This window comes from Rhinatrema bivittatum, chromosome 1 (genome assembly GCF_901001135.1).
Source record: "Rhinatrema bivittatum chromosome 1, aRhiBiv1.1, whole genome shotgun sequence".
In the NCBI taxonomy this organism is placed as follows: Eukaryota; Metazoa; Chordata; class Amphibia; order Gymnophiona; family Rhinatrematidae; genus Rhinatrema; species Rhinatrema bivittatum.
The window spans coordinates 542522760-542541319 of record NC_042615.1 but is presented as its reverse complement, the minus strand read 5'-3'; the positions used below and the strand labels follow the sequence as shown (position 1 = coordinate 542541319).

The 18560-nt window shown below is 44.9% G+C and overlaps 1 protein-coding gene across 4 annotated transcripts in view; it reads right to left on the bottom strand.

Annotated features, from left to right (window-relative positions):
* The window catches only part of LOC115098599 (thioredoxin-like), a 64161-nt gene that overhangs the window by 12239 nt on the left and 33362 nt on the right, over positions 1-18560 (bottom strand). For 2 of the 4 annotated variants that reach the window (XM_029615304.1, XM_029615313.1), the window contains one exon: positions 11215-11274. The exons of the other annotated variants lie outside the window; for them this stretch is intronic. In XM_029615304.1, the coding sequence (XP_029471164.1) occupies positions 11215-11274 (60 nt within the window). The remainder of the gene's footprint in view (positions 1-11214; positions 11275-18560) is intronic. 4 annotated transcript variants of the gene reach the window in all.

Genomic DNA, 18560 nt, shown 5'->3' with positions numbered 1-18560 from the left:
TTAAAGCGTTCATGCCTGATTCTGGGGGTGCCAGCTCTGCAGATGCAGAGGCCTTCTTATGCTCCATTTGCCTCAAATGCGGTGTTGTCTACGATGTGCGCCTAACACAGGCGCGTAACAGCCTGCGCCTATGAACGGGCGTCTTATAAACAGTGCGCCTATGAACGGGCGTCTTATAGAAACGTGCGCCTATAAACTGGCGTCTTATAGAAATGTGCGCCTATAAACTGGCGTCTTATAGAAACGTGCGCCTATAAACGGGCGTCTTATAGAAATGTGCGCCTATAAACTGGCGTCTTATAGAAATGTGCGCCTATAAACGGGCGTCTTATAGAAACGTGCGCCTATAGCAGGCGTCTGATAAACAGCGCGCCTATAATCGGGCATCTTAGCATGCGTGCGCTAACAACGTGCGCCGATCGCGTTCACAACATGCGCCGATCGCGTGCGCTCACAACATGCGTTTAGCAAGCAAAAACGCTTAATTAGAAAAGAGAAGTAGGCAGGCAAAAAATGGCGACCTCCCAGGCGGGCGGCCTCGTAGGCAGGCCCAATTAGTCCACACTTCCTCGGAGACCAAGTAAAGATGTACGCCTTACCTTGTCTTCGGTGCTTTCCGGCTACGACCCAGGCGGTCTCCGGCTGCGGGGGGGAAAAAGGGAAATACCTCCACCGCCGCGCTTAAGGAAGTGCACCCGCAGCCTCTAGGCCGCGCCCGAACCGCTTGGGGGCCAAGTCCACGCCGGGACCGAGGCTGCCTCTAGGCCGCGCCCGAACCGCTCGGGGGCCAAGCCGCGCCCGAGCCCTTCTCACTCGGGGGCTGGGTCCCTGCCGCGAACCGGCCACCGGACTGAGACTCCTACCTCCAAGGGACCACGGAAGTCAGCTCGGGAAACTCAACTGGGTGAGTGACCGCCTGGTATCACCACAGGAGTGCGGGGCTCGTCTTCAGTAGATTTCTTCTAAGAATTTAGTCGATAGAATTTGGAAAACACGCTCAGCGAGCGTGGGTAGCTCCAAACTGCTTTGGAGACGGAAATTACTGAATTGCTTCACTTCCTGTGGGGGTATATGTGCTGACGTCAGATCCGTCTCCAACTGCTAGCACGAGCACACTATACACATTTGTTTTGAGTCCATCTGTTACACGCTAGGAAACAAGTGTGAAAGCTTGGTGGGCAGACTGGATGGGCCATTTGGTCTTCTTCTGCCGTCATTTCTATGTTTCTATATGTGTGGATGCTTATCCTTCTATCCAGTGGCATAGCGAAGATGGGGGTGAGGCCAAAGCCCCTGGGTAGTGGGCTGTAGGAGATGCCCAAGGTCAATGTTCCCTCTGAGCTGCGCAAAGCTTTTACTTCGCAGGAAGACCGGTGTGGCCTTGTTCGAGCTCATACCACTACAGCTCGAAGCAAAGAAGAGACCACTGGTGGCATATCTGGAAACTCTCTGGGCCATCTCCCCTCCCCCAAGTCTCTGGATGCTGCTCCTCCTTTCTACCCACATGGTCCCAGAAGAAAAAGTTGCATCAGCCCACGTGCAAATGAACAGCTGCAGCATGCCTGTGGCATGGCCACGGAGGAGCTCATCTCACAGCAGCCCATGAAGAGGAGGCCCAGAGTCAAGAGGAAGGCCATGTAGAGTGTGTGTGAGTTGAGAACCTGTGTGTGACAACCCATGTGTCTGTGTGAGAGACAGAGTGCAAGAGTCAGAACCTGTGTGTATCAATGAAAGCGTGTGTGTGTGAGAGAGAGAGAGAGAGAGAGAGAGAGAGAGAGAGAGAGAGAGAGAGAGAGAGAGAGAGAGAGAGAGAGGCAGCATGTAAGCCTGTGTGTTTGTATGAGAATGAGACAGCATGCGAGAGAGTCGATGTGTGTGAGAGAGCATGTGAGAGTGGAGGTCTGTGTGTGTGTGAGACAGGTGTTTGTGAGAGAGTGAGCTGGTGTGAATGAGAGAAAGAAAGCATGTGAAAGTGAGAGCTAGCCTGTGTGTGTTAGAGAGCATGTCAGTGTGTGAGAGAGAGAGAGAAAGCATGTGAGTGTGTGTGTGTGTGTGTGTATATATAAGAGAGAGCGCATGTGGGAATGAAAGCCTGTTTGAAGGAGGAAGGAAAGAAGACAGGTGGAGAGAGAAAAAAATAAAATAAAGTGACCCTGTAAAAGGAATTGGGAAAAGACTGAGAAAGGGAACATGGAAAAGAAAAGGCTGGGACCAACGAATTAGAAAAATAAGATCAGATAAAGGCTAAAAAAATTTATTTTGAATTTTCAGTGATTGGCATATACTATCTTAGTGAATGTGCATTATCAAAGTTCTCTCTAAGGCAGAGCTTTCCAAACTTTTCATGTTGGTGACACACTTTTTAGACAAACAATTTCGGGACACAGTAATTCAGTCTACTAGCAAACCAGAGGTTAAAGGTTAAACGAACAAAATGTATTTCGACAATTTATGTATGTTTCCTTGAATATATACATAATAAAATGTTTCACGACACAACCTATCTTGTGAAAATCTTTCATTTATATTAAAAATATATAATATTCCAAGATTAATGTTATTGTTATAATTTATGAGTAACAATAATAAAACAAAGTTATTGTGTTATTCAATTTACCTCTTTAATGAGATATATGAGCTTGATGGGATGAGCACAGCTTTTGCATATTTGGTGTTAATAAGAAAGTCCAAAGGGTCTTCTGCATAATTTTAAAAAGCTGGCCAGTTTCACACTATAAAATTATTTGATAGCCTCATTCAACTAATTCTATATGGCTATCAGTGAAGACTGGAATTTATAGGAAGGGACAGAATGTCAATATAAATCCTGCACCTCCAGTTCTGTAACTCTGTGCATCCACTGAAATTCCCCCAAACAATGGAGCTTGAATGTTTTCCTTACAGCTCATCATACTAAAAGATGTTTTCAAATTCTGGTGTCACCTCACAGTAACAGCAGCACAAACACCTTCCACTGCCAGGCACATTGTGAACGAAGATAAAACCTCGCAAAAAAAAAAAAGACACTCAAAATCTATACTGCAATCCCATCATAACATAGCAGTAATAACACCAAGGACTCTAACAACAATAACCCTACCTGTGAAAAAGCAAGGGTAAATATTATACTGGGTCCTAGAATACCAATACACCACCTACTGAGGAAACAAAACAAACCCGATTGCTATAGATCCCTATGCTAGCAGAATCTCTCATCATGGTCACACACACAGAGCAGAGACAGACCCTCACCAAATACAGAATACAAAATAAAGGAGCACAAATTAGACAAAAACTGAAATGGAAACCCCAAGAAGCCAGACTCTGTGTATTAATAATGGAAAAACAGAACCACCATTCCTCATAAAACAAAATCAAGAAACATAAAGCATCAGTTATAATAGTAAAACCATACTAATAAAAGAATATTTTAAAACTACTGATAAATAGAATTTCTATTCATTAAAATCATATACATTTTTTACAATTTCCTAAACACCAATAAAATATTTCAAAACAGCACATATATCAAATAACACCCAATAATTAAAACTAATAAGGATTTTAAAAAGCCCCTGCTGTCCATACGTGGGAGCTCTTGATTTCCAGTCACCCTGATATTGTCAAGGATTAGGAGGTTATCCTCTCTCTCTCACACATACTCACATTTCCATTCTCTCTCACACATATACTGTCACATACATACACATTCATGCTCTTATACCCACCATAGCCTCTCGCTCTCACAGACACTGACACACTCTCAAGCTCTAAGACACTCTCTCTCCCTCCACACACACACCCCCACACAAACTCTTACTCCCCTGGATTTTCTCATACATACTCTGTCTGGCTCCCTCACATACACACAAACACACACACACCCAGGCAAGCTCCCAGTCATTCTCACACACTGAAACTGACCCCCAGGCAGGCTTCCATTCAATTTCACACCACTCCCTCAGGCATGCACACATTCATTCTCACACACACAGACCCCCAGGCAGGCACCATTTCATTCTCACACACACATACACCACACACAGGCCGGCACCTATTCTCACACATACAAACCCCAGGAAGACACCCATACATTCTCATACACAGACACACCCTCAGGCAGGCACACACTAAAGGCAAACCCCCTCTCTTTCTTTTGCCAGCAACCTCGGAGCCTCTCTCATTCCTCTGCTGCCACTGTCACTGCTGCCGCATGGCTATTGGAGAGGCGCTGATTGCTGCTATTGGCACTGAAGCCCATTCTGCTGCCTCCTCTGTGCAGGCCCCGTGGGTTTCCACTTCCTCCATGTTGATCTCGTACATTGTGAAATCAGCATAGAGAAAGTGCTACTCTTGCACATTACCAAAGATTACATGTGCCAATCAGTAAAAAGTAATTTATTTCTTTTTTTTTACCTTTGCTGTCTGATCTTAGTTTTCTAATCGGTTGGTCACAGGCTTTTTTGTTCCACCTCCCCTTTCTTATTTTTTTTGCCAATTCCTTTCATATTGTCTTTTTTTCTATTTCTTTTCTCTCCATCTATCTTCTTCCCTCAAAATTCAGTCAGGTTCTCATTCTCACATGCTTTCTCTCTCTCACACACTCACAGGCTCTCTCTCATACAATCATTCATACAGTCTCTCTCTTGCACATGCTGTCTGACTCTCACACACCCAGGCTCTCTCTTACTCCCACATGCTGTCTTGCTCAAGCACAGACTCTCACTGTCACATGCTCTCTCTCATACAATCATTCATACACACAGGCTCTCACTGTCACATGCTGTCTCTCTCACACACACACACACACAGGCTCTCTCACATGCTGTCTCTGCAAACATTCAGGTCCTCACTCCCACACACAATCTCTCAACTCACCTCATACACGCACACAATCGCTCAACTCAGCTCACAGACGCACACAATCGCTCAACTCACCTCACACACGCACTCTACGGGCCCTCAGCCTCTCTCTTACCTCTGGGCCTCCTCTTCACGGGTCGCTGCAGGATGGGCTCTACAGCGGCCCTGATCTTCTTGGGCCGATCGCGGCGGCGACGGCAGCGGCCCTGATCTTCTCGGGCCGATCCGCGGTGGGGACCCTGCTACCGGGCCTCCTCCTCTTCTCTCCCCGCTGCAACAACGCTGCTGCTCCTCTTCTGCACGCGGCTGACGCTCCTCCCCCTTTCTGCCCGTGCGGCTCCGGCAACATTTTTCTTCCGGGGCCGCATGGGCAGGAAGGAGGAGCAGCACCTGCACGTTTCGACGTGACCTTTTTCTTCTTCGGGCCGTGGTGAGGTGAGCTCCACCACGGCCATGCCTATTTTCCTGCTGTGTCCACAGCGATATTTCACTGCTCAGCCGCCAGTGGGATGAGCTCCACCGGCGGCTGCATTGGCTCCCACTTGCCTAATTCAGTATGGTTCAAGGGAACCAAAAAACGAAAGAAAATTTTCTGAATTTACAGAAAAATTTTTCATGTTAGTGCGCGCTAACAGGGCAAAGTTAGCGCGCACTAACATGAAAATCGGGGCCCCCCCTCCCCCGAAAAAAAGCAACCCGAACCGCGGGAAATACAAAATTTCCCACAGGGGCTCCCAAAATGAAGCTGAGACGATAGGGCTTAACAAAGCACATCTCTATCAACCAATCCCATAGCCTGCTGGACACCAGCTGATTTGCCACTAAGACTCTCCCGCAGAAGGATACTAGTCATAGCAGCCCCGACCACGACATCAGGCATGGATCCACCTTCTCGCTTTGTTCACGCTAGTCCTCTGAGACTGAATTTTCCTCCATAGTGAGATGGATCCCCAGGATTTGATGGTTTCCTGGCTGCATGGAAAATTATCAACATGACTTATGAAAAGGTCCTCCCTCTGCAGTCTTATATTAAGCCCAGTACGTTTCGACCAATTGATCTTGGTGAAGGATGCGGATGAATAAACCTGCTGGCAGGCTCGCATCCTCTTGAGATCAAATGGGTCCTGGATAATGATAATGTTGTCGATATAGGCAGATAAGCATGACCTGAAGTCTAGATTCCTACAGCGTCAGTCCATTGAGTTGCCTGCACAGGAGGCACCGGAACAGCTCAATGGCCAAGGCATAAAGATGCCTGAACAAGGGACAGCCCTAAAGTACTCCCCTCCCAAAGGCCAGGAGTACTGTTACTGATGAGTTCACTTTGTCTAAGGAAATCGACAGATGAAAACAGGAAGGGAAAAGACCCATGAATCGGGGAGAAGAACTCCTATAGGATCTGCATGAGATACCAGTTATCCACTCTGTCAAGGGCCTTCTCCTGATCCAAGGGCAGTAAGGTATTTGACAGGATCTCCCTATAACAGTAATGGATCAGGTCACGGACTAAAAGGATATTCACAAAGATGGGGTGGCCTGGAACTTTGTAGGTTTGGTCAGAGTGGATCACTTGGTCCAGCATAGACCCTAGCCTCATTGAGACTACTTTAGTCAAGATTGTATAGTCCATGCAGAGTAACTAGAATGGTTGCCAGTTCCGCAAATTGCATGGATCCCCCTTTTTGGGGAAACAGGGTCAACTGCATGGTGATGTGACAGTAGTCAGTCTCCAGGGCTTCTGCAAAGACCTACAGGTGAATGGGCCCCACCAGGCCGAAAAATGTGCGGGAAAACTCTGTCGGACTGTTGATGCCCAGTGTTTTGATGCCCAGTGTTTTGATGCAGGGCATCTGGTTCAGAGCCTCAGAAAGACTGGCCAGAGCCAAGAGCTTCTCCAGCTTGTTTCTTATGCTCTGAATGATGGCGGGAAGCCCCTCCCATAAGATCCTGCAGGAGTTTGGGTCAACCGGCTCCAGAGAGAATAGGGTAGAGTAAAAAAGGTCTCGAGCCACTGCCCAGATCCTCTCTGGGTCTGTGAAAGGGGCCCTGTCAGCAGACAACAGGGACGTTATCTGCCTCTGAGCACCACGCCTCTTCTCCAACCCTCAGAAGCAGCACAAGCCACAGTCCATCTCCCAGAGGAACTGAACCTACAACTTCATGAAGGACCCCCAGCTTCACTGCTCTTCAAGGTGATGGAGGGTTTGTTTCTTCTCTATGTATTCGTGTTGTAGAGCCTTGTTCCTAACATCAGAGAGCTGGGTTTTGAGATGCAGCACCTCCCCCTATAGGCACTCCATCTCCTGGCTCTGCTCCCTGGCATAATCTTGACAGTCTTTTGAGGCAGATTTTCCCATATCCCTTACTGAAAGACCACCAAGTCTTTGTCTTTCAGTAAGGAGGAGTTACTGAAATATTAGTGGGTGGCTCAAGGCCCAACTGAGTCAAGCCTCACCTTCACGGACACAAGGTGATGATCTGTGAAGTCTGCCACCTCAATGGCACTCGCGAGGGCTTATGACTTTATGAAGCTGCTGACGGTTGATCCAGGTGTGGCTGATTTGTCCCGTCACCTGGACATAAGCAAAGAAAGTGATGCAGCCACCAGATATCAGCCAGGGAGAAGCAGATAACAGTCTCCCCCATCAGTGCAACCAAGGAGGGGTAGAGTCCTGCTGGCCGGTAAAGTCATGGACCTCGAGAGTACAATTAAAGTAACCCATGAGCACCACCTCCTCCACAGTATCCAAGGTCTGCAACAGGACTGACAAATGGAGAAAGAAAGAATGTCAACTTGGCAGGCCTCCCCTTTGGAGCATACAACTTGATCAGCTTGACCGTGCAGCCCAGGATGAAAAGTCACAAGTGGAGCAAACGGCCTGGCATGAAGGATCGAACATCCAGAATGTCGGCCTGCAGGGACTCTATAAGTAGGAGAGCAACCCCCCAGTATGTCCGGAGTGGCTAAAAAACACCCTGCCGTACCACTCCAGGAGCTAGTTGACTTCACTGTCTGGAGGGGGGCGAGTCTCCTGCAGAAGACTTATGGAGTACCCTCTTCTCTGAAGAAAGGAGAGTATCCATCTCCAGCAGAGACTCACCCTGGAGCCATTGGTGTTCAAGGTGCTGATAGTCAAAGCCATCCTCTGTCAAGATTTGACTGCTGCACATTCAAGTCCCTCATGGAAGGGGCTTTAGCTGCATGTAGAACCAGTGAGTCCAGTTTTTGTCTACTGATCTCACGGTCTTGCTCTTCAGGAGATGGTCCACAAGGGCCTTGGTGGAGATGTGAAGATGCTCCATGCCAGGTCACCTCCTGAGAGCTCTGTCCACTCTACTGCTCCTTCCTCATGGTACGTAGAGGAAAGCATCTAGTTCATGAAAGGGGATGGGGCAAGATGGACCATTTTGGCCCATAGCAAAAGTGTCTCAGGATTCATCTTATGGGAGGAGTCTTTCAGGTGCGCTGCTCAGTAGCTCCCTCAGGGATGCCCTTCCTCCCTTCCCACCTCCTCGCCTGCGTTTGGCAGAGTTAGTATGTCTGCTGGTCGTTCCCCTAGGCACAATTTCATCTGTTGCACCTGGGGGAAGACCCTCAGCTCAGTTGGGCCTTCCTCCCTCTCTCCATCCTCCTCCCCCTCCCCTGCTCTGGGGTTAATTCCCTGAGTGTCACCCAACTCCCTGCCTTTGCCGATTGTACCTCCCAATGATGTCACCCCCGGCCACCACACTAACCACTTGTGTTGCGGCTGATAGTGACAGAAGAGAGGGGGGGGGGGGAATAGAAAACCACGGGGGTTCCTCTGACAATGGCACACCTTCCCCTGCTTCAGGACCTAGTGATAACAGGAGGGTCTTAAAATTAAGACTGGGGGAGGGGGGGAAATGAGCTCATCCCATATGTGGGACGTCTCAAGTAGAGGAAGTGGCTGGTACCACTCTATGTTATTTAAACCTTGAGGGGGGCTGTGAAGTGTTGCATCTCCCTTCCTTGATGGTTTCATCCTCCGTGACCTCCCTGGCATTCTCACAGAGTCTCACTTCCTGCTTTTTCAGCACCTGTTCCAGCTCGTAACCTTTTAATTTTCAGCTGAGCAAGCTCTGGAAGGCTGGAGAGAGATGTCCCTTTCGGTGCCAGGCAAGACCTGTCAGATATATATGAACACTTCACTTTCTTTTTATTCCTAGAGATGGCACATAGCTCTGCATTGATGTTTAGCCCTTCCTCCTCTCCCTCTCCCACTTCCATTGCATGGGATGGTGAACTGTTGCTTGAGGATGTATCACCTCCAGCCAGAGCTTTGGTCAGTCCATCCTGATCAGATTTTGTCCTCATTTTTGGGTTCTGTTAATGGCGTTTCTTTTTTTGTTTTTCCGCTACAAGATTCATGCAATTCTAAGCCCAGAGGAGGATTCTCCTCCAAGACATAAACAAGTGGAGCCATCCCAAATGGCCACAGGCCTTCATATGTGGCAGTGGTGGCTAGCAGCGTAGCCCCAACTATGCTGCAATCAAATGGACTAATACCTACCAGGGTAGGTGCAAATGTGAGTTGAAAACATTGGGTCTGCTGCCCCATGTTCCAAAATACATAACCTCAGGACTATGCCACAGTCATGACAAAGAAGGTAGGGGTAACAAAGTATAGTAGCATGTGGCAAAATGTACAGAAGGGTGATCCTGTTTCTATCTTCTCTTGCTTCCTTCCACCAGGCACTTGCGAAAGGGCTGGTGGTGAAAGGGGTCTTCCATCTCCTTCGATGGTTCTGGTAGCGGAGTCATTCTATCTAATGTCACCCCTTCCTGCCCTTGCAGATCCTGGAGACACACCTTCGTGCCCAGGGGAATCTGAAGTTGTGCATCTCATTTCTCCCCATGGGGCACAAGGACCATGCATTCCGCCAAATGCAATCATACAAGCAAGAGGAGATAATAAAGCTACCTAAAGAACAAGAGAAGGATGACCTCTCTCACAAAGGCTATGCACATAGGGTATATAAATTCCTCGAAGGTGACAGGGTGTTCATGTGTGAAGAGGTCGAGCACACTCCTATAAGAGGAGTAATGAGGATCATTAACCCCAGGACCACTCCCCAAACAGCTGCAGCACAGAGTGCCTCAACCATGGTGTCCTCCTCAGTCTCGCCATCTAAGGCCTCTGGTCTCACCTCAAGCAAGAACGGTCCAAAAGAGGACATGAACCCAGAAAAGCAGGGCAGGGACAACCCAAGCTCAGAGCCCAACTCTAACCCCCTCTACCCCTGGATCAACATGCAGGTGCCCAAAGCCTTAAAGAAAGCAACCTCCATCAACCCCTGTCCCTTCGACCAAGGCCAGAGCCCAGGAGGCTCCCTCTCAGTCCTGGAGAATCCTCAGTTGCAGAACTAAGCAACAAAGAAGCAAAGCAGCAGATTCCAGGGACTCTAAGGTCCACAAGGGAAAGAGCCCCACAACAAAAGTATAAGGATTTATTACAAAAGCTGACAATGTATAGTGTTTTTGTTTGTTTTTTTTAAATGGAAGGTGTGAGAAGACCCCTTAAAGTCCAGGGTCTTGAAAGACTGACTTTCTCCCCAGTGAAAAAAGAAGCTTGGGAGAATGGGTTAAACAGTGTCTTTCAAGTTTATTGATTTGGTATATTTGGATACAAATTCTGAGATGGTTTGTTCGAGTAATATATCCAACACGCTTCAATACCCACTTAACATTTTGAGCTGACAGCAATATATTCACTTAAAGAAAGTCCAATGTGGCACATTTCAAAATGTTATATCTTCTTCATCAGGGGAATTCTTAATTCCAAATGCTGCTGTGCTCAAACAGAACTCCTGACATGGTGGACAATTGTTAAAAAGCTCTTTTACTTGGGTAAATAAGCTATTTACACAGCTAAATGGCTTTTGAAAATTGCCCTCTTATTTATCTTCCGAGTTAAGATACAGATCAGGCAAGATTATGAAGCATCTCAAGGTAGGCAGTGTCTCTGAGCAATTCAGCAGCATGAGAGCCCTGACAAAACCAGAAAGAAGGTCCTTCCCCACCACCCTCAACATGGCCTAACACTACTGTAAGGCCACAGCAAGACACTGCTGCTCTGGCACCCCCCAAAATCCTAGCAATTAGGAAATGCAACTGTGGCTAGCTGGGCACATCAGAACCTGGAAGAGCCAGAGTGTTACAGAAAACAGAAGCCCATAAGCTCAAACGGCTGGCACAGTCACACACAAAGGTTATGTCAGCCTAGTGTGCACGTCTTCACCAGTCCAATGGAAGTATCTCTATTGGACCTGATGAGGGAGCACAACTAGTATTGGAATATGTAGAGATAAAACAGCATTTCAATAGCTTACCTCTGAGTCAGTCACATCAACTTTAAGGAACTGTACATCACAATGCTCTGCACACAGCTCCTACAAAAAACAGACAAAAAAAAAAAACCCCCCAAATGAATACAAGATTTCTTTTCAGACTAAGCGCCAGATTCACTAAGGCATTTTTCCTATTCTGTGTCTATGAGAAAATGCCTAAGTGACTCAGGCCCTATGGATCTTATTCAAAACGGATTGCTCTGCTCTGTGTCTATGCAAAAAGGAGAAATTTAAACTTACCTGTTAATTTCCTTTCCTTTATTCTTGCTACACTAGTCTAGAATGATTGCATTATGTTCCCTATCCAGCAGATAGAGGCACAGCACAGCACATCACTACTTAGCTGTGGTGCAATGACAATTAAAGCTAGTATTCCCATGACAAAAGCAGAATTTAAACTACATAAACATTACTAACTTTAAAACTTATAACAAAATTATCAACTTTTTTGTTTGTAGAGGAAGACATTAAGTTGCATTATAAGACTTCAACTAAGACCAACAATTCCCAATAATTCCTGTACACAAAGTTATGTCAAACACAAACAGGATATGAAAACAGCATATTTGTGATAAGTGCCAAATAAATATGTCTAATGAGGGTGTCAGCAAGCCGGGAAGCCAGTGTAAGACCTCCTCTAGGGTGATTGCCCTGTCTTCTCTATCATCCACCCGAGAGAAAGTTTAAGAGCATGTAATAGGAAATATTCTTTTTATATTTTTTTAAACTTGCATTCAAATCAATGATTAAGAGAAAGCAGCAGCTTTCTGATGAAGAAGAGGAGGAGATCAGAAGATCTAATTGAAGCGCGTTTCACCACATCTGAAAGACCTTACAACTAAGGTAAGTCCCTTACCCCCTGATGCAGGGAAACCGAAACATCTGCTGATGTCAGGGTTCACTCTGGGGCAGATTTTCAAAGGGTTATGCGTGTAACCCCGAAAACCTGCTCCTGCGCGCGCCGAGCCTATTTTGCATAGGCTCGGTGACACGCGCAAGCCCTGGGACGCGCGTATGTCCCAGGGCTTTGAAAAAGGGGCGGTCCCGAGTCCTCTGGCACAACGGCCGTGCCGGGGGATGGTGTGCAGGCAGCCGGCCGGCAGGCGTAACTCCTGAAATAAAGATGGGGGGGTGGGGGAGCGACCTCAGAGGGAACAACGAAAGCCAAGTGTGCACCCCCTTGCGCATGCTGACCCTGGATTTTATAATATGCGTGCGGCTGCGCGCCCATGTTATAAAATTGGGCGTACATTTGTGCGCGCCAGGTAGCGCGCACAAATGTAGGCTGCATCCTCAGATTATAAAATCTACCCCTCTGTGTACTACAGAGTATCTTCTATAACATCTAGATCGGACATGATCGTGAATAACGTGGCTTCTCTTAATCATTTTTTTAAATGCAAGTTTAAAAAATATAAAAAGAATATTTCCTATTACATTCTCTTAAACTTTCTCTCGAGTGAATGATAGAGAAGACCAGGCAACCACCATAGAGGTGGTCTTACACACATATCTCTACATTTTTTTTTTATGTTTTAACTTCCCAAGTGGATTTCTGGACAGGTAAGTTTACATTTCTCCTTCCTTCTCATCCTGCTACACCAGTCCAGAAAGACTGGTAAGTACCAAAGCCCAATTATTATAGAAGAGTGGATATTAACCCTGCTTTAAGTATACTTGCTCCAAAAGCTGCATCTTCTTTTACGAGAACATCCAATCCATAATACTTTGTAAAAGAATGCAAATTTGATCATGGGGCTGCTTTACAAACATCTATAGGATGTACAGTCCAAGCCTCTGCCCATGATGAAGATTGCCGTTTTATGGAATGGGGCCTAAATACATCTGGAATGGGCTTTAATTATATCTGAATTGTATGGAGTGACAGTTGCTGCTACCCTAAAAAAAAAAAAAAAAACCACTTGCTAGACAGACTAGATGGACTATTTTGGTGTTTATCTGCCTTCATTCACTATGTTATTATCCCTGCATATACAGTACATACACACAGCATAGTAATCGTTTCCTTAATCCATCTTACTAAAGTAGCTTTAGATGCTACCTCATCTTTGCATAATTCTCCAAATATCAATAGTTTATCTGTTTTTCTAAAAGACTACTTTTAAATATCTTAGAATAAGTCGTCACAGGTCCAGATACTTCAAAGGCCTGCTCTTTCCTTCACATTCTTCTTTTGAGAAAGCTGTGAATGTAACTGTCTGATTTAAATGAAAACTAGAATGAAGGAATTTGACAAAGTTACTGTATTTGATGTAATGTTTAAGAAAGGGTCTCTCCAAGATGGTGCCTGCATCTCAAATACATCTTGCTGATGAAAAAAGCAACTAATCTAATCTGTCTTTATTGAAAGATCCTTAATTGCTGCATATGTTTTAAAGGTTCGAATGGAGGTTTTACTAGAGCAATGTTGCTGAACCCAGTCCTCAGGGACTGACTAGTCTGGTTTTAGGATATCCAGAATGAAAATGAATGAGACAAATTTGCGTACAATGGAGGTAAGTGCATTTAAATCATTCATATACATATTCATTCTGGATATCCTATAAGCCAGATATGCCAGGCAGTGCTAGAGGACTGGGTTGAGAAACACTGAAACTAGATAGAGCCTTTAATACTAAAGTTTGATTCCATAGAGCAGAGCTTTCCAAAGTGTGTGTCGCGACACTTTAGTGTGTCACCTGAGGTGTGCCGGTGTGTCGCGCATACCCGGTGCACGTGACACACCGGCAAGTGGGAGCCAATGCAGCCGCCGGTGGAGCTCATCCCACTGGCGGCTGAGCAGTGAAATATCGCTGTGGACACAGCAGGAAGATCGGCATGGCCGTGGTGGAGCTCACCTCACCACGGCCCGAAGAAGAAAAAGGTCACGTCGAAACATGCAGGTGCTCCTCCTCCTTCCTGCCCATGCGTCTGTGAGCTGAGTTGAGCGATTGTGTGCGTCTGTGAGCTGAGTTGAGCAACTGTGTGCGTCTGTGAGCTGAGTTGAGCATGTGAGAGAGCCTGTGTGTGTGTGTGAGAGAGAGTCAGACAGCATGTGCAAGAGAGAGACTGTGTATGAATGATTGTATGAGAGAGAGCATGTGACAGTGAGAGCCTGTGCTTGAGCAAGACAACATGTGGGTGTGAGAGAGAGCCTGGGTGTGTGAGAGTCAGACAGCATGTGCAAGAGAGACTGTATGAATGATTGTATGAGAGAGAGCCTGTGAGTGTGTGAGAGAGAGAAAGCATGTGAGAATGAGAACCTGACTGAATGTTTGAGGGAAGAAGATAGATGGAGAGAAAAGAAATAGAAAAAAAGACAATATGAAAGGAATTGGCAAAAAAATAAGAAAGGGGAGGTGGAACAAAAAAGCATGTGACCAACCGATTAGAAAACTAAGATCAGACAGCAAAGGTAAAAAAAAAGAAATAAATTACTTTTTACTGATTGGCACATGTAATCTTTGGTAATGTGCAAGAGTAGCACTTTCTCTATGCTGATTTCACAATGTACGAGATCAACATGGAGGAAGTGGAAACCCACGGGGCCTGCACAGAGGAGGCAGCAGAATGGGCTTCAGTGCCAATAGCAGCAATCAGCGCCTCCCCAATAGCCATGCGGCAGCAGTGACAGTGGCAGCAGAGGAATGAGAGAGGCTCCGAGGTTGCTGGCAAAAGAAAGAGAGGGGGTTTGCCTTTAGTGTGTGCCTGCCTGAGGGTGTGTCTGTGTATGAGAATGTATGGGTGTCTTCCTGGGGTTTGTATGTGTGAGAATAGGTGCCGGCCTGTGTGTGGTGTATGTGTGTGTGAGAATGAAATGGTGCCTGCCTGGGGGTCTGTGTGTGTGAGAATGAATGTGTGCATGCCTGAGGGAGTGGTGTGAAATTGAATGGAAGCCTGCCTGGGGGTCAGTTTCAGTGTGTGAGAATGACTGGGAGTTTGCCTGGGTGTCTGTGTGTATGTGAGGGAGCCAGACAGAGTATGTATGAGAAAATCCAGGGGAGTAAGAGTTTGTGTGGGGGTGTGTGTGTGGAGGGAGAGAGAGTGTCTTAGAGCTTGAGAGTGTGTCAGTGTCTGTGAGAGCGAGAGGTTATGGTGGGTATAAGAGCATGAATGTGTATGTATGTGACAGTATATGTGTGAGAGAGAATGGAAATGTGAGTATGTGTGAGAGAGAGAGGATAACCTCCTTTTCCTTGACAATATCAGGGTGACTGGAAATCAAGAGCTCCCACGTATGGACAGCAGGGGCTTTTAAAAATCCTTATTAGTTTTAATTATTGGGTGTTATTTGATATATGTGCTATTTTGAAATATTTTATTGGTGTTTAGGAAATTGTAAAAAATGTATATGATTTTAATGAATAGAAATTCTATTTATCAGTAGTTTTAAAATATTCTTTTATTAGTATGGTTTTACTATTATAACTGATGCTTTATGTTTCTTGATTTTGTTTTATGAGGAATGGTGGTTCTGTTTTTCCATTATTAATACACAGAGTCTGGCTTCTTGGGGTTTCCATTTCAGTTTTTGTCTAATTTGTGCTCCTTTATTTTGTATTTGGTGAGGGTCTGTCTCTGCTCTGTGTGTGTGACCATGATGAGAAATTCACTAGCATAGGGATCTATAGCAATCGGGTTTGTTTTGTTTCCTCAGTAGGTGGTGTATTGGTATTCTAGGACCCAGTATAATATTTACCCTTGCTTTTTCACAGGTAGGGTTATTGTTGTTAGAGTCCTTGGTGTTATTACTGTTATGTTATGATGGGATTGCAGTATAGATTTTGAGTGTCTTTTTTTTTTGCGAGGTTTTATTTTCGTTCACAATGTGCCTGGCAGTGGAAGGTGTTTGTGCTGCTGTTACTGTGAGGTGACACCAGAATTTGAAAACATCTTTTAGTATGATGAGCTGTAAGGGAAACATTCAAGCTCCATTGTTTGGGGGAATTTCAGTGGATGCACAGAGTTACAGAACTGGAGGTGCAGGATTTATATTGACATTCTGTCCCTTCCTATAAATTCCAGTCTTCACTCTCATAGCCATATAGAATTAGTTGAATGAGGCTATCAAATAATTTTATAGTGTGAAACTGGCCAGCTTTTTAAAATTACGCAGAAGACCCTTTGGACTTTCTTATTAACACCAAATATTCAAAAGCTGTGCTCATCCCATCAAGCTCATATATCTCATTAAAGAGGTAAATTGAATAACACAATAACTTGGTTTTATTATTGTTACTCATAAATTATAACAATAACATTAATCTTGGAATATTATATATTTTTAATATAAATGAAAGATTTTCACAAGATAGGTTGTGTCGTGAAACATTTTATTATGTATATATTTAAAGGAAACATACATAAATTGTCGAAATACATTTTGTTCGTTTAACCTTTAACCTCTGGTTTGCTAGTAGACTGAATTACTGTGTCCCGAAATTATGTTTGTCTAAAAAGTGTGTCACCAACATGAAAAGTTTGGAAAGCTCTGCCATAGAGGAATAATTGCTCTTAATGGATGTAATCTCTTTACCCAAATGCAGAACATATCATCTGGATGGAATGCTATCGTATTCCTTTGATTCTGTCTTTATAAAAAGAAATTGCTGCTTTTTGGACCTTTAATGAACAGAGTACTTTTTCTGAACCTCTTTGTAGAAAATGTAACATTTGTAGTTTCTGCTGGCCATGATGAGATTAATAGACATCTTTGCAATATTTCTCAAATAACCACCACGTATGTACATATGCTAGAGATGTTAAATCCTCTCTTGCTTTCACAAGAGTGGAAATCACAGAAGAATAGCCTTTTCTGCTTAAATCTTGATCTTTCAAAAACTATGCTGTAAAACTGAATAGAGATGGGTCCTCCATCAAAACTGGTTCCTCATTCAGAAGACCTCAGGATTCTGGAAACTTTAGTGGTTGACTGATTCATAACCTCATTAGATCTGCGTATCATAGCCCTCTTGTCTAATCTGGCACTACTAGAATCAAGCTTTTTCCTTCTTTATTTTTCTTAGTGTACATCCCTTATCAATGCTGATTACCTGCTATTAAGTTCACTTAGAGCAGTGGTTCTCAACCTTTCTAATGCCGTGACCCCGAAATACAGTTCCTCATGTTGCGGTGACCCCTTGCCCCGCCCTTGCCCCGCCCTCGCCCTGCGAGGGTGGGTCTTTGGTCATATGGGGGCGGGGTTATGGATGGGGTTGGATTTTAGTGCATACTTATTTATTATGACATTTATAAACAGAACCACCATTCCTCATAAAACAATAAAATTAAGAAACATAAAGCATCAGTTATAATAGTAAAACCATACTAATAAAAGAATATTTTAAAATTACTGATAAATAGAATTTCTATTAATTAAAATCATATACATTTTTATAATTTCCCACACACCAATAATATTTCAAAACAGCACATATATCAAATAACACACAATAATTAAAACTAATAAGGATTTTAAAAAGCCCCTGCTGTCCATACATGGGAGCTCTTGATTTCCAGTCACCCTGATATTGTCGAGGATTAGGAGGTTATCCTCTCTCTCTCACACATACACTCACATGTCCATTCTCTCTCACACATACACTGTCACATACTTACACATTCATGCTCTTATACCCACCATAACCTCTCACTCTCACAGACACTGATACACTCTCTCCCCCCCCCCCCCCAACTCACACACACTCTTACTCCCCTGGATTTTCTCATACACACTCATGCTCTCACTCTTACTGGCTCCCTCACAACCTCAGAGCCTCTCAGATAAAAGTCTATGCAGCAGAAATAATGCTGAATGTTGAGAATTGTGTTATGCAGACTAATCTGGAAAATGCACTAATTTCTACATGAGTCATAATGAATCAGTCCTCAGCTGCAGCCTTCAATTGATTATCCTGGCTCCCTTTAATAATGTTTGCCAAATACAGTTCATGTGTAACAGCAATCCTAATTCTCCACCAGATCAAGCTGATTTCACATCCCACTTCATACTTTGTCACCTCCAGCTGAGTCAAACAATTAATCTAATTACTGCCACTGCTGCCACGTGGCTATTGGGGAGGCGCTGATTGCTGCTATTGGCACCAGTGTTGCCAACCTCGCTTATTTACCGCGAGATTGGGCTTCTTTTTGTAGTCATTCGCGGTTTTTTTTTTTCCGATTCGCGGGTTGCTTTTAATTGGGCTATTTTTTCTGCCAGTCGTGTTTTTTTGGGCTTGTTGGGCGGGACTTGTGCTCTGAATCATGTTACAGTGATTGGCTGCTGCGATGAAGCCTGTCCATAGCAGGCGCACCCTATCCCTATATTG